The following is a 17500-nucleotide window of genomic DNA, read 5'->3' on the forward strand; positions in this document are numbered from 1 at the left end:
CTTTCTGTCATCATCATCGTCGCCGTCATCTTTAACATTATCGTCTTTAACATCATCATCGCCGTCGTTATCATCATCACATGATCTTCGTCGTCATCGTCAACGATGTGGTTATATTGAAAATTTGATTCAATAATCAAGAGAGAAAAGAGGGATAGGAGGGAGAGAGAGGGGAGGGAGAGAGAGGGGAAGGAGGGAGAGGGGAGGGAGAGAGAGGGGAGGGGGAGAGAGGGGAGGGGGAGAGAGGGGAGGGAGAGAGTGGAAATCCAATAAAACCGGAAGCTCTATTACGTCACAGTTTTCAAAGCCTCGTCATTCTCCTTCTTAATTTAATAAAAAAAACTTGTCTTCTAAGATATTGATTATAACGTAGCAAAAGTTTACAAATTCTTCACAGCAAAGAAATACCTAAAAAGACTTGTCAGACTGCCTCAGGGATCCAGCAGACAAATTTGGAAAGGCGTTGCCTCGGAGGATGGCAAAGGAGTTGCGCTGGAACAGCCTCTTTGACTCACGGGGCTTGCACTTGCGACAGCCATATCCGACCCGATTGCAGTAAATAGGGATATGGTTCGGGGGCCGAGAACTCCAGGGGTCTCCACCTGTCCCGATATCTTGATTGTGTGCTTTTCTCAGCCTGACGAGCAGCGGAGCCTGGGCTGGTAGATGAACACGTCAAATTGCCGCTGGAGAAGGTGTCACAGCATGTGACATCCTAAATGAGGGGGCCAACTACCACGGAACAGGAAAATTGTTAATGGGTGGATAGCATGGTGTTAGACGTTACAATCTCGATTCGTAGGACAAATAGGGCCGACCGGTTACCCGGTTTCCATAGCAAATAAATGAGCGTGAGCACAGCGCCCCGCTTGATCGGGACGCCAGTTCGTAGCCGGATTACTCATTTACAGCTAGGTGGATTGGTTGCAACGTGAAATGAAATGTTTTGCTGAAGAAGCACATTGCACCGCCCGGCTGATAATCGAAACCACGACCTTGCAATCGTGAGTGCAACACCCAATCCACTAGGTCATGAGCCGGCACTCACAGGTGGATGAGGGAGGGACAAAAATGGTGTTGAAAGGTTTCAAGAAGCTGTTCGTTTGTGACGTGTTCCGAGTACGAGATGCATAAGATGTTACCGTAGCTTCAGATTTCCTGTGCCCGTCCCAGCTGTATCTTTTCCTGTATCTCTGCTATGAGAAGCAGGGATATCAGTAGTATACTAACTTTGAGCATGAGAACTTTTGGTATAGCTGCATTGGCGTTGCCTATTTGACATGGCTGACTTGACGATGACCTATTTGATATCAAACGTTTGGATGTTTCGTTCTCTCTTTCCCTCCTTGTTTCTCTCTTTCCCTCCTTGTTTCTCTCTTTCCCTCCTTGTTTCTCTCTTTCCTTCCCTTTCTCTCTCCTTCCCTTTTTCTCTCCCTCCACCCTCTTTTCTTCCTCATACTCTCTTTCTCCTTCCCCCTCCTCTCTGTCTGTTTATTGTATAAACATATTTCTTTTTGTGTATGAGGAAAAGGAAAGTGCTTATATCAATCGAGTTCAATTAATAAATTTTAATGTCTCCTCCCTCTCCCTCCCATTCTCTCTTTCTCCCACTCTCTTTACCTGTACGTGTATATTTCTGCATGTGCGTGCGTGCGTGTGCATAAGTGTGTGTACAAGTGGAGGTGAATGCGTGTGTTTGCCTCCAGTGCTAAAAAGTACTGTCGCGAAAACAAGCCGAATGCCCAGTGAGCCAAATTCTCAGCTGCAACTAATTGTTCCCTTCTGACTAGGGACCTAGTATGAAACCAAATTCGCATTAAAATATATACACATAGCGTCCTATTCCTCAATGAATGACGTTTTCGTGACAACCAGGCACTGCTCAATATTTCAGTTAAGAACCAACGAGGGAATCTCTAGGCCAGTGGTCTCCAGCTTGCGATATGTAAAGTCCTGGAGATCCACAAAGTAAGCACAGAAGGTGGGGGAAGCGAGAGCTGAATTCAAAGTTAGTTGAGTGAACAGATCTTTCAAACAACTGGGGATGCGTGGGAAAATACATTTAGTATGACTGAGTGATTAAGAATGGATGCAGATATGGCTATGTGGTTAAAAAGCTCACCTTGCAACTACGTGGTTTCGGGTTTAGCTCCACTGCATGGTACCATGGATTTGGTAGACGGAAATTGTGTGAAAGCCCGATGTATATATGTGGGTATGTGTGTGAGAGTGAGAGTGTTTGTCCTCACACCTCTATTGGTTTGTTTACGCCCCCGTAACGTAGCGGTTCAGAAAAAGAAACCTATACAATAAGTACCATACTTATAAAAAAAAAATTAAGTAGTCAGGTCGATTTGTTAGACTAAACCCTTCTAGGTGGTGCCCCAGTATGGCCGCAGTCTAATGACTGAAGCAAATATAAGACTAAAGATAAAAGATAAAGAATTTACATTGATATTAGGATTATCTTCAATCAGTTGTCGTGCTATATCTTTACATGACGTGTTCTTGGGCATAAAACGGTCACTCTCCCAGTCACGATTCGGAGAGTGAGCGTAAGTGGCCGCAGGTGTAGCATGAGTGACTCTTGTTGTGGTTACAATACCAACTGATTTGCCTGAAAAGGGAAAGGAAAATAAAAAGGAATAAAAGAAAGGTTAAAGTTATTCATGTTTTAGAATATACTAGCAGTAATATCCGTCGTTGATCGGGTAATTACTTTTACTCTTTCTCGGGAGCAATATTCAAAGTGTTATTATATATACAGATTTATTCCTCCTGTATGTGTGTATTTTATAAGAAAAAAACATGTAATAATTAAAGTGGAAAAAAGATCAATTTCATACACAAACTTCCGTTTGTTTAGTATATGACAATAATAAGTAAGTTGTATGTGTTATTTTATCAATACAGTAATGACAATTATATAATACACAAGGCTTTGGTCGGCACGGAGCAGTAATGAAAGAGAATTGCCCAACGTGCCGCACAGTGGGACTGAACCGAAGGCTACAAGGTTGGAAAGCAAGCTTCTCAACCACACAGCCACGCCTATAAAGGAGAGATATATTTTGGATAATATATTCCTTGATACAATATTCTTAACAAAGAGATGGGACGTTTACGGCGAGAAGACCTTTAATTTTAATATTTACTCGAGCAACGCAACAACTAACAACGCTACACCATACAGGCTGTTCCAGAATTAACTATCTGTTGCAATGAAATTGAGAAAAAAATTTTAAAACTGACAGAATTTTATTTATTACCAAAATAGATTTATAAATCATACGTCAAACTTTTATTGAAAATTTTCAACATGTCTGTATCCTTGCATACTTCAAATCTCTCCTTAATGTTGTGAAACATATTTTGAAGCATTTAAGGAATTAGCTCTTGCACTGCTAACTGAATGTGTTCTTTAAGCTCAGTTAAATGATTGCTCCATCTTGGGGATGGACGTAAAGAAAATGATTGCTGCCAAATTGAAAAAAAGCTGTCATGGACAAGTAAGAGGGGTCCAACAGGAATAAAAATAAAATTATAAACAAAATTCAAAATTTATACGCTTTTAACATATATTAAACATGATAAACATAGATAAAAGTGAGTTTTTTTTCTTTAAATGCATCCGATTTCACCCAAATCATCGTTAATTCTGGGACACCCTGTATTTACTCGTCCGACTAAACGGGAGAGGGAACACAGGGAGCGACCAATCAGGTGGCGAGCGTAGCTTCCGGAAGTGGTCACGCAGTCAAACTCAAATGGCTGTGAGTCACAACAGCAGTTTTTTTTTGTTTTTTTTTGTATGAACATTTTCCATTATATAGTTCAGTCATATGGATGACATAGAAAGCAGACATACTGCCAGGCCATGCTGCGAGGCGCAGGATTGGAAACGTGAACCAAAAGGGCACTTCTTGAGAATGGATGAATGGGTTTGTTGTGCCTTTACCCTGCCGCACACACGTTCATGGCTCGGTGTTGTGCGCGATGGTAACATGAAGCATCAACAGGGCGCCGACAAAAATTTTCATGTTCTCATTTCCTCTGCCAAATTGGACAAAAAGGTTTTCATGAAATATTATATACTACTTATATGCATAAGTAGTGTCAATATTTCATCGTCGAAGGTGGCGAGCTGGCAGAAACGTTTGCACGCCGGGCGAAATGCTTAGCAGTATTTCGTCTGTCTTTACGTTCTGAGTTCAATTTCCACCGAGGTCGACTTTGCCTTTCATCCGTTCGGAATCGATAAATTAAATACTAGTTGCGTACAGGGGTCGATCTAATTGACTGGCCCCCTCCCCCAAAATTTCGGGCCTCGTTCCTAAAGTAGAAAAGGATATTTTATCGTCAGAAAATGGCCCTGAACAAAGATAAAACCCAGTGAAGCACACACAAACCTGATTAATCTGCATTTGGGGGCGGGGACATAATCGGCGTCGGAAATTTGTTTTAGTCAACAATAATTCGAAGAGCCTGATTAATGTTTGTTGCAAATTTGGAGGAAATCGACTGGATACTGTTCAAGTTACGGTCATTGACGCTGCGCTGCCCCTAGGCCGGCATTAGGCAAGAAGTTGAAAATTGTTTTGCCCTATGACATTCCATGGACCCTGTGTAATGCCTGTGTAAAATTTCATTAGAATCTGTTGGGTAGATCACGAGTTTTAATGACATGACAAACACACATCCTGTGTTTTATAGATTACGAATATATGACAATACTTACTTGAGATGCAATCGGTAACAGAATATCCAAGTTTCGAGTCACAGGTAGGAGCAAAAATCGATAGTTGTACATACCAGAAAGAACTAATTCCCCTCAAACGATCCCCTCGACACCTGTTACACTCGACTCCCCGGTGAGGGAAGAGGCTGTTCCAAGACCCTGCTTCTTGACTAGTCCTCTAAAATGATCCCCTCAACACATCTGTCATGAGGTCACTTTACCTCGCTTCCCGTCTAGGTTAGAGCCTTGGATCTAGGTTAGAAACCGGCTCTTTCTCTATTGGCAAGAAATCTTGAAATGAACTGAATAATGACAATATATATATATATATATATATATATATATATATATATATATATATATATATATATACAGAGAGAGAGAGAAAGAGAGAGAGAGAGAGAGAGAGAGAGAGAGTCTTATCATAAAATAACCACAAAGCTTGTAAATACAGCTACCCAGGGTTTCCTAGTTGAAATAGTGATTTATTCCGTATTTATCAAGAAAAACACAAGCCAAATAACCAATGTTACAACAACTACGTCGGCGTCAGGCAGGCGTAAACCAAATGTTAAAGGTTTACAAAGTGCCCGGTGGCCTACTTTTAAATTCCGACAAGATGTATTTCTTGAAATGTAGACACACAGAAAAAAACCCGCTTTCCTCGAATTTATGTATTCACTGGAGGTTCTCAAGTTTTTCAAAAGAACTTACTAGATATTTTTTTAATATATAGGTTTGGATTTGGAGAGGATTTTCCATTTGATGCCGAAACTGATCCCTTCGTCTTAAGCTTCCAGATTTAAGCGGAAAGATTTGTTGAATGCCTCTTATCACGGGACTAAAAGGATTGAGGAAAGACTCCTTCCTCTTCAGTTAAGCCCCATCAGCTTTTTAAAGTTCCACTTGGAAAGGAAAGTAAGTGGTTGCAGCAAAAATGGTTAGGGGGAGTTGTCCAATTCTAGGCATGCACTATGTCGTTAAGAAACTCATTTTGACACCAGGTGGTTTCAAGTTCAGTCTCAATGCGTGGCACCTTGGGCAAGTATCTACTATTATAGTTCTGGGTCGATCAATGCCTGTGAGCAGATTTGATAGGCGGAAACAGTGCTGAAGCTCATAGAACGTGTGTGTGCGTTTGTATTAGTGGCCATGTTTGTCACATTCCTCGCCGCTTGAGAACCGGCGTTAGTTTGTTTACGTTTCCATTACATAGCGATTCAGCAAAAGAGGCCGATACAATGAGTACCAGACTTAGAAAAGTAAAACGTAACTAAAGCGGTCAATTTGTTCGTCCAGACCCTTCAAGGTGGTAGCCCAACATGGTCGTAGTCCAATGACTGAAACAAGTAAAGGATAAAAGATAATAAAAAAGACTTACCTGCTGCTAATGCCCAGTCCAGTATTGAATTGACCTTACTCTCTTCCACTTTACTAGAACACGCTCCGCGCTTGACATTACCATCGAGGCCAACAACTCCATTGTTGGTTTTTACACCAGTCAGGAATGCCGTTGCTGTGGCTGCTGAGTCAGGAGTTGTTTTGTCTTCGGTGTAAGTCTGACAAAATATAAAACAAATAAAGCATTAATTGTAGAATAACATATTCGTTTGCAGCTGATTGTTGCTTCTTATCTATCTATCTATTTATCTATCTATCTTTCTTTCTCTCTCTCTCTCTCTCTCTCTATATATATATATATATATATATATATATATATCTATATATATATATATATAATCTGTCTGCTTCATATCTTTCTAGCTTGGTAGTTCACAATAATAAGAATAACAAACAAGTTGTAATAATTTGAGGCTGAGGAAAAATGGAAGTCTGACGTTTCGGGCCTACGCTCTTCTATATACATGAGCGTACACACACAGGTGTTTTATATGATAAATTCGATGCACACATACACACGCTCACAACAACAACAATAATAATAATAATCCTTTCTACTATAGTCACAAGGCCTGAAATTTGGGGGAGGGGGATAGTCGATTACATCGACCCAGTGCGTAACTGGTACTTATTTAATCGACCCCGAAAAGATAAAAGGCAAAGTCAACCTCAACGGAATTTGAACTCAGAACGTAACGGCAGACGAAATACCGCTCAGCATTTCGTCCCGAGTGCTAACGATTCTGCCAGCTCGCCGCATTAGCGAAAATCACAATAATAATAACAATAATAACAATACAAAACAAACATAAAATGTGGGGGTTTACATATAATTAAATGATAAAAGAAATAATAATAATTTCAAATTTTACCACAGGGGCAGTAATTTTGGGGGTGGGGATGAGTCGATTACATCGACCACAGTGTTCAACTGGTACTTATTTTTATCGACCCTAAAAGGATAAAAGGCAAAGTCGATCTCGGCGAAATTCGAACTCAGAACGTAGCGATGAGGGAAATACCGTTAAGCATTTTGTCCAGCGTGCTAACGATTCTGCCAGCTCGCCCCACTATTAATAATAATAATAATAATAATAATAATAATAATAATAATAATAATAATAATAATAATAATAATAATAATAATAATAATAATAATAATAATAATAATAATAATAATAATAATAATGTATTTCTTTATTGCCCACAGGGGGCTAAACATAGAGGGGACAAACAAGGAGATTAAGTCGATTACATCGACCCCACTGATTAACTGGTACTTATTTAATTGACCCTGAAAGGATGAAAGGCAAAGTCGACAATAATAATAATAATAATAATAATAATAATAATAATAATAATAATAATAATAATTATAATGATGATGATAATAATAATAATAATAGCAACAACAACAACAACAACAACAACAACAACAACAACAACAACAACAACAACAACAACAACAATAATAATAATAATAATAATAATAATAATCCTGTCTACTATATGCATAAGGTCTGAAATTTTGTGGGAGTGAGACAGTGGATTACATCAACTCCAGTGTTTCACTGGTACTTAATTTATCGACCCCGAAAGGATAAAAAGCAACGTCGACCTCGGCTAAATTTGAACTCAGAACGTAACAGCAGACGAAATACCTATTTCGTTATTGCCCACCAGGGGCTAAACATAGAGGGAACAAACAAGAACAGACGAACGGGTTAAGTCGATTACATCGACCCCAGTGCGTAACTGGTACTTAATTTATCGACCCCGAAAGGATGAAAGGCAAAGTCGACCTCGGCGGAATTTGAACTCAGAACGTAACGGCAGACGAAATACCGCTAAGCATTTCGTCCAGCGAGCTAACGATTCTGCTCGCTGCCTTAATATTAATAGTAACAAGAGCACTCAGAGAGTGCAAATCTCCGCCAACGCAACACCAACCTCCTCTCAACGATTAACCGGAGATGATTTTTAAAATAGGAATATCTGAAATAAAATCGACTGCTCTCACATACGAAAATACTAAAAATGAACCCGATCGCTCTCAAACGGAAAAATAATCCAAATTGTTTTCGGATAGGCATAATCTATAACAGCGTTTCTCAACCTGATCATTTCGTGTCCCGTTTCGATTGGACCCTCCAGCTGTATGAAGATTTCACCCCCTCCTATAAGAAAATGGCTTCAGGAGTTGTGAAGAAAGAATTTGTACGCAGTCTGTTTGTGAGAGCTATTCTATTGGACGCCTGTCTAATCATTAAAAGATTCATTTAATTATGAACATAGAAAGAAATTATACATTAATAGCAATTTTTGTAAGCAGTTTTATCCGTAAAAATTTTATTTGCAGAGAGCAGAAATTGAAAGATATATGAAATGGACGTGCGTGTGTGTGGTGGGGTGTGTGAGAGAGAAAGAGGGTAAGAAAGAGAGATAGAGTGAGTGAGTGAAGTTGTGTGCCATTGACTTACGTTGGCTGGCACGGCAAGTACGAAGCTTTTGAAGCGGCGATCTTTTGAAGTGAGCGTCGAATGAAGAAATATGGACAGTTTTATGACTGAACTTTTGAAGTTGTGGTGAGAGGGAAGAATTGATGTGCGTGCGTATGTCTGTGTGCGTGTGTGAGTGTGTATGTTTGATGGGGTGTGCGCGACAGAGAGAGTAATGTTGATGGTGTATATGTATATGAGAGAGAGAGAGAAAGAAAGAGAGAAAGAGAGAGAGAGAGAGAGAGAGATAAATGAAATTTATCATTCAGTTTATTTATTTATGTATATATGTATGAATGGCTTCAGTGACGCACACTCACATACACGCACGCAAGTTGTTTTAATCAATTTTCTCTGTAAGTATGGGGAGTATGAAAAAAATAGAAAGCGCGTTCTAATTTATGCACCCGTCTCCACATGTGTGCCATTTTTCACGCGAATCCACCCAGCCGTTTGGCTGTGAACCTCAAGACAAGAAAGAATACAACGGTCGGCCAACTTCAATTTATATTATACTAGCTGTTTTTCCCGGTTTCACTCGGGCAGTGTGGTGGATTTGGTTAAAGGCTATTTCCTATGTATATTTTGAATAATAAAAAGAACTAAAAATTAAAAAAATAAAAAATTCCAAAAACAAAAAAAAGTAAGAACAACCTAAAAACAATACGATGCTAAAGATTTTGCGGGTCGATATTGTAAAACTAACTTCACGTGTGTACCCATAGCCCCATGTAGTCACGGAACCTTATTTGTGGTATAACCTCGCCTTAAAAGAAAAATATATGGTAGTGCGGTTGTTATATTGGCGACACAAGAAAGTTAACCGAAACTGTTCAAGATCAATCATAGGTTGGACATCCATGTACACTGATTAGAATTGTGAATTTCAATTATTGAAAACGCGTTCCCGGATGGATACAATTGTGCAGAGTCCGTTTGTCTCAATATGGAAAAGCTGTTTGAATGTCGACGTTTGAAGACATTTGTAACTGAAGTTTAAAAAAACATAGTAATTAGAAAGAGCGTAAGCTATAGCTTTTTTTTTTTTTTAATGCACAAAAAATTGAAATTATTTTTTTCTGTGCCTCTGATTAAAATTTTCGAAAAACAAACCCAGCCACATTACTGGGGAAAAAATAATCTTTATTGTGCTGGTTTTTCGTAAAATTTCGCGCATGGGAAAGGCAACAAAATCAATCAATCAATCAATCAATCAAGCAATCAAGAACACTGCAATTTATAGTATATATATATATATATATATATATATATATATATATATATATATATATATTGAGTAAGAGGTGAAGGGAGAGGAGATGAAATACTAATACAGTAAAGAAGTAGTGAGAGTAATAGCCATGTAGCCATGACTGAGAGGGAGTGAGAAAAAGTAATGACAATAAGAAAGACGAAACGAAGTGGCAAAGAGAGCGTCGTATGAATGAGGAAGGAAGGGGTGATAGATGACTAACGAAGGAAGGGGTGAAAAAGCTGATAAACGGCGTTTGAAGTGTGAGTATATGTGTGTGTAAAAGAGAGGTATGTGTGCGTGCGTGCGTATGTGTGTATAATAGAAATGGGATGAAAACGTGTGAGTATATGTGTGTGTATGAGTGTGCATGTACAAGAGAACTATGTGAAACTTTACATATACATGAAAAGTAAAGAAAATCCAGAATCCTTGTCCGGTACCGGATCGATCCCAAAATCTAATGAGACCGTGCCAGTCACAAGACCAAACATCCATGAAAGTTTCCTCCGAATCCATCCAGCAGTTTTTGAGATATCTTGTCCACGGACAAACAAACAAACACGACTGAAAATCTCCGCCATCGCTTAGGCGGAGGTGATAATAATATGCTCTGAGAATGGCATGAATTTTCATCCGGTTCTGAACGTAGGAGGAATGAGGTTACCCTTAACCACAACTACTTTCAGGTCGCCGTTGGGCCAGGTGTAGTAACTGTAAGCCCACCCCAAAACCTTGAAATACCAATGTGGCGTCTGGCGGGGTTAAGTCTGTCTCGTGGGTTCAGGGTGCCCCTTTTGCCTTGGTCGGCAACTCCTCTGGAGATGGTGTCTCAATAAAAAAACATTCTTGGTTCTGTCACCTCATCACTACAACCCTCATGCGTGAAAATGTCCAATACAATTGTATTAAATGATGGCATGAATGGCGTTGGAACTGATAACAGTATATATGAGGGTAGGTGTGAACTCTCTGAGCCTTGGCTAGTGGCGGTGTCACGATAAAACTACTGGTGGTTGCACAACCTTATAAATGAGTGATATTAACTTCGAATAATCATCATAACTGTGTCAACGGACCGGAACTGTTAACGGTGAAGGTGTCGCGCACGGCAGGCAAAGTGTATCTGAACGAGCTCCGGCTGGTCGCCATTAAGTCATTGATCAGGACCAGAATCGAAGTCAAAAGCGTAAAAGGCGAAAAAGGAAATGGGGAAAAGAGGTTAGCAAGATTGAATGCTGGCAGAGAAGTGAGCCAAACAAAAGAAATTTCATGAAACGAATATGAGATGAAAAAAGGAAGCTTTGAAGCTTCCGCCCAACGATTGGTGAACCAGACAAGGGCAATTCATATGAACGACTGGATTATAGGATTAGAGAAGAATTTTCAAAAAAAAACAAAAAAAAAAACAAGAGACAATGGAAGGGAAAGAGATGAAAACATTGAAAAAGAAGGAAATCACTGTGCCTCAGGTTGCTAGTGAAGTAAATAGTGAAGATGATCTAACTGGACAAGTAACAGTAAAAACTGCACAAGACTTGAGTAATTAAGGAAAGGATATTTTAGAAATACTTGCGCGGTAAAATGTGTGATGAGAACAATGAAATGCCACCAAATGTAAGGTATATGGACAGAGGAGCAGTGAGGGGAACCATAAGCAAAGTAAATGGGGTTTTAAGCTTGGTTAAAATAGAAAGCATTAGTGAATCAAACCAGCTAATCATACCGCTGCTAATGCTGTAGCTGACATAATAGGATGCAAGCGAAAAACTGTTGAAAGGAAATGAAAAGAAAGAACCAAACTGGTGGAAGAGAATACGAATGAAGTAGGAAAAAACTCGGAAAGGATTGGGGCAATGGATTAGGATGATGAGAGGAGAGCTCGAGAATGAGGCAGTAGCAGAAAATTGAATGGACAGTATATGAAATATTGTCACAAAGGGTGACAGTGTTAAAGGCCAAATTGAAAAAATATGATGCTAGATACAAAGGTTTTGAACAGAATAGACTGTTTCAATCAAATAGAAGTTGGCTTTTTGAGAAAACAGAGGCTAACCAGCATCAAGAACTGATTCCTGATGCGGAATACAGTAAAGTATTTGGGGGAAATTTTTGAAACAGGCCAGTAGTAGTAGTAGTAGTAGTAGTAGTAGTAGTAGTAGTAGTAGTAGTAGTAGTAGTAGTAGTCGCAGCAGCAGCAGTAGCAGTAGCAGCAGCAGCAGTAGTAGTAGTAGTAGTAGTAGTAGTAGTAGTAGTAGTAGTAGTAGTAGGTGTTGTTGTTGTTGTTGTTAAAGCGACGAGCTGGCAAAGTCGTTAGCACACCAGGTAAAATGCTTAGTGACATTTCGTTTGTCTTTGTGTTCTGAGTTCAAATTACGCTGAAATCAACTTTACCTTCCATCACTTCGGAGTCGATTAAATGAATACCAGTTGAACCCTGGAATCGCTGTAATTGACTTACCCCTTCTCCCGAAATTGCTGGCCTTGTGCCAAAATATGAACTCATTATTATCGTTGTTGTTGTTGTAGTTATAGTTATTGATGATATCTTGTTTTTGATGTTGCTGCTATTGTTTAACATTCGGTTATACCGAGTCGACGTTTTTGCTACGATCATTCCATGTTTTTGAACTTTTCACCGCGTGACAATTGGTATTACTTTGTCTATGTCCCCTTTATTTAGCGGTTCGCCTAAAGTGACCAATGGAATAAGTGGAAAACTTACAATAAAATAAGTACTTGCGTCGATCTTTTTGACTAAATCTCTTCAAGGCAGTGCCCCAGCATGGCCACAATCCAATGATTGAAACAAGCAAAAGATAATACACACACACACACACACACGCACACACACACACACACACACACACATTCCGATTTATAATTTAGAAAAATATATGTTGCATGTTCTTGAACGCAAAAAGTATAGATGCTAGCAACAAAGGCAGTATTAACACCGAGAGTAGTTTTTATTCCCATTTCAACGCGGATATTCTGTCCGAGCAAACCATACTGCGGTGGATATCATAAAAGAAACTCTCATATTGGCTTTCGGTGTGAAATGCACTCTTGTTTATATTGCTAGCGGGGAGATAAATCCCTGCCATCTCCAGCGCCAAGATCACCAGATCACGTAATTTCAACCTTCCTTGGTCTCGTCAATGATGGACGCGTGACCGCTAGAGATGGCAGCGACTCATCTCCCCACAAACAATGCATAGAAAAACACTGCCTGAACAGGCAAAAAATATAGATCAGAATGTGTATGGTAAAAAAATGTAGATCAGAATGTGTGTGTGTGTGTGTGTGTGCGTGTGCGTGCGTGCGTGTGTGTGTGTGCGTGTGCGTGCGTGCGTGCATGTGTGTGTGTGAGAGCGCGCGCGCGTGCATACGTTATTCAGCGAGTGTGATTTGCCCTCTGCAAGGCCTTTCCCCGATTTAAAATGTTTCGAGTAGAGGCATTGTCTAACATCTCTATTATGAGATGCGTACCATGGATGGCCGTGGCAAAAAGCAGAGCATTCAATGAAGAACTCTCTGATGGAATTAAGACACGTGTCAGACAGATTTGCCAATCCTAGCATGAAAACGTTACCTTGATTAAAGCTGTGTGAGGGAAGCGGTCAAAGGATAGCTTGAAAGACTCGCCGTTCTTTTTCTGTTGCTGTCCCTTGTATATCCGTCCGGCAGTTATTGTGCTGATACCCATTCCGTCGCCCAGGAATAGAATCACGTTTTTAGCCACATTCTCATTCTTCTCTGTAGTCAACACCTCATCTAATTCATTCGCTGCCACCTTTAACCATCCAGCTTTATCTGAAAAACAACAACAGTGGTTATGATAATAATAATAATAATAATAATAATAATAATAATAATAATAATAATAATAATAATAATAACAACAACAACAACAAATGATAACAAAGTAAAATACAAACCGGGTCTTCCATCACTCAGATCACCAAGAACCACGTACTCTAATGATGAACCAGATTGGGTACGAAAAATCAGCTACTGGTTCCAATCTTTCCGAAACACGGGAGCTGGAAGTACCCCACAACCGGAATATTCCAACAGATGGCCATCCATACCGGTCATCAAATAACCAAAAGAAAAAGAATGAAAAATGGTCTAGGGAAGATCTTAAGGTCTTCTATCATGCCATGTATTTCCCCACAAATAAGTCTAATAGTGTACAAATCTGCTTAAACTGGAGACAGAAACACCTTGAAGTAAGACCCTACATAAATAGTAATAAACTTGCCAGAAATTACTAACTGAATTAGAGATTGACCAAATTAAACAATCAGTAAGGGATAAAAGGAACGAAGTTGCAGCTAAAGACGTTACCATAGAGGAAATAATTAAAGACCAACCCAGGTCTGATGAAAATGCAATAATGATTGAAAGAGTTAATGTAACTGATAAGCAAAGTGTAATACTCTCTGAACCAACCATAAACACTAAGGCAGATGAAAATCAAATAGATGAAGAAAGTCACACAGAAATCGACCCAACAGAACTACATGATCTAAAAAATCAAATCATGATTGAATGGCTGAAAATTGAAGAAACTAGTATGAATGAACGACACTCCCAAAAATTCGCAATTCTAACCAAAACCTGAAAGTAATTGGTAAAATCCACCTTGCACTTAAGGATATAATTTCAGCTAATGATGTTTATATTACAGATCTCAACCACCTGTACTATGCATCCGCGAAAATCTCAACGATTCTATGTGGTGAAAAGATTAGAAAACGACAACATTCCTACAAAAAGCCTTCTTGGCAAGAGCGTATTCAACACCAAATTAAGCTACTTAGGTCTGGTATAGAATGTTTAAAAAAGCTTAAGTTTGACAAGATTACCAAACCTACAAAAACCCGAAAATTAAAGAAAAAATAAATGAAAACTATATTTAACATCGATACAACCATAGAAACCATCAAGCAAAAGATATGTGCTAAAGCTGTTCGCATAACAAGGTATGAAAAGCGCGTTAGATTCTTCAAGGACAACAACATGTTAAAAAATAACCCGAAAACATTTTAAAGGAAGATAGAGAAAATACCAGTTACAGTAAAGTCTGTCTCATCAGAAGAAGAAGAAGTGGAATTTTGGAATAAAATTTGGGCAGAAGAAAAAACACAATGAAAAGGCACCTTGGATTGATAGAATATCTACAGAATCCTTAGAAGAGCAAAAGTGGGAGGGTATCAAGGTAGAGGATGTAAAATCTTCTCTCGGGAGGTCAAGCAAATGGAAGTCTCCAGGAAAGGATAACATTCCTAACTTCTGGTTGGATGCCTTCCCAGAGAGCCATGAACTGCTAACAAAACTTTACAACAATGTTTTGCAACAACCTAGAATGATTCCCTCTTGGCTAGTTAATGGTGTAACAAAAAGTTAATGGTGTAACAAAAAGGAGTGGCTGTGTGGTAAGTAGTTTGCTTACCAACCACATGGTTCCGGGTTCAGTCCCACTGCGTGGCACCTTGGGCAAGTGCCTTCTACTATAGCCTCGGGCCGACCAAAGCCTTGTGAGTGGATTTAGTAGACGGAAACTGAAAGAAGCCCGTCGTATATATGTGTATATATATATATATATATATATATATATATATATATATATATATATATATATATATATATGTGTGTGTGTGTATGTGTGTGTGTGTGTGTGTGTGTATGAGCGTGTGTATGAGCGTGTGTCTGTGTTTGTCCCCCCAACATCGCTTGACAACCGATGCTGGTGTGTTTAGGTCCCCGTAACTTAGCGGTTCGGCAAAAGAGACCAATAGAATAAGTACTAGGCTTACAAAGAATAAGTCCTGAGGTCGATTTGCTCGACTAAAGGTGGTGCTCCAGCATGACCACAGTCAAATGACTGAAACAAGTAAAAGAGTAACAGTATCTGAACTTAAAACTTAAAGTGGCATTTTTGTTTGATGCCCTAACAATTCTGCCAATATAGATAATTTCTTAACTAAACAGCCATATCTGCGTTAACAGATCGTTGCTGATTGCAAAGCCTGTCCTTTGTAATAATTTTGACGGCTTTAATTATGTATGCGGAGTTTCTTTAATACTTCTATTTTTGTAAATAATATAGAGAGTGAAATAATGCAAGACTGTTTCGCAGATATGAGCAGCGATTGTGTATTTGGTCTGTTGAAAAAAAACTAGGTTGTCATATCCACCCCCACCATCATTGAAGGCTATCGTCGAGTTCATTGTTCAACATGTTTTGTATGTATGTCAGGTGTGAGCGTTTACGGTTGCATATATGGATGATATTTGCGTGCATAAAGGTTAAGTTAGGTGTGAAGAGGGGTAACATCTGTGTAGAAGTTGTTTTGTAAAAGGGACCGTAAAATAAGTTACTGATGTACACTAAAGAATAGTGTGGGAACTTTACCTACTTATGATATACAGCAGCTATGATAGAGTGAGGGCTGGTGCTTGTGGTAGCGCTAGTGGCGATGGTAGTGGTGGTGGTGATGGTGATGGTGATGGTGCTGGTGATGGTGCTGGTGATGGTAGTGGTTTTGGTAGGGGTGGTGGTCGTCGTCGTCGTGGTACTGGTGCTGGTGTCGTGGTACTGGTGTTAGTGCTGGTAGTGATGGTAGGGCTAGTCGTGGTGGTGGTGTTGGTGGTGGTGTTGGTGGTATTGGTGGTGGTGAGAGAAGAATAGTTTCATCGACAGATTTATAATGGGGCAGTGTGATAGGAAGCTGCCGGCACAAGAAACGGGATACGGATGGAATCCGTTTGGGAGCAACTTTATGAGATTTCCAAGACGAAAGGCTTTCCTCACAACAAGGAGATTCACATTACTTCGGCTATCTTCGTGGCTGAAGCTCGACAGTGAGTAAAACATGAGTTAATCTCTAGTAGACATGCTACCGCAAAAGTCATAACAGCTTTAAATTGATAACTGAGGAAGGAAAGAGACAGAGAGGTGGGGAGATGTATTCGTATTTCTCTCAGTACGCGTGTATATCTATGTGTGTATGTATGTGTGTGTGTGTGTGTGTGTGTGTGTGTGTGTACGCGCATGCGCGCGTGTTTTAAGTTCATATGCTACTACGAGTAGAATTTCTGGATCGTAAAGTAGTCATTCATAAAGGAAAGAGGAGTCTCGTCCTTCGCCCAGCTCATTTCCCGGCGAAGGACTCTTTCCATAACGACAGAACACTTCTCTTAAAGCAATATACGATAAGAACAAACTTTATAATTTATCAATAAATGCGACTTTTGCAGATTCAGACCACCATTGGCCAACCTGCATTCTGATTTTTTGTTTACCAGTGTATTGTAAGCACACACACACACACACACACACACACACACACACACACACACACACACACACACACACACACACACACACCTTACAACTGCCTTTTAAGCAGACATCTTAAATTCGATATGGATCGTATATTTTCCCCTTTCTCCTCGTCTCATTTAATACTTATATATGTAGTGGATCTTCTCAACCGTTACATATATATATATATGTTAATTCTCTAAATGAGGTATTAACAGTAACTGCACGATAAAGTGAAGTATATTGCCACTTAAATGTGGCTGACCCCTAGCCAG

The 17500-nt window shown here is 39.5% G+C and overlaps 1 protein-coding gene across 8 annotated transcripts in view; it reads right to left on the bottom strand.

Moving 5' to 3' along the window:
• LOC106875430 (alkaline phosphatase) overlaps positions 1-17500 on the bottom strand; it is a 204497-nt gene that overhangs the window by 63500 nt on the left and 123497 nt on the right. For all 8 annotated transcript variants that reach the window (XR_016238239.1, XM_089341195.1, XM_089341196.1 and 5 more), the window contains 3 exons: positions 13485-13705; positions 6120-6297; positions 2451-2617 (listed from right to left, as the gene is read on the bottom strand). Coding sequence is in view for 7 of the 8 variants with exons in the window: in XM_089341195.1 (XP_089197321.1) it covers positions 2451-2617; positions 6120-6297; positions 13485-13705 (566 nt within the window). In the remaining variant the exon portion in view is untranslated. The remainder of the gene's footprint in view (positions 1-2450; positions 2618-6119; positions 6298-13484; positions 13706-17500) is intronic.

This window comes from Octopus bimaculoides, chromosome 24 (assembly GCF_046866305.1).
Source record: "Octopus bimaculoides isolate indiv1 chromosome 24, ASM4686630v1, whole genome shotgun sequence".
NCBI lineage: Eukaryota > Metazoa > Mollusca > Cephalopoda > Octopoda > Octopodidae > Octopus > Octopus bimaculoides.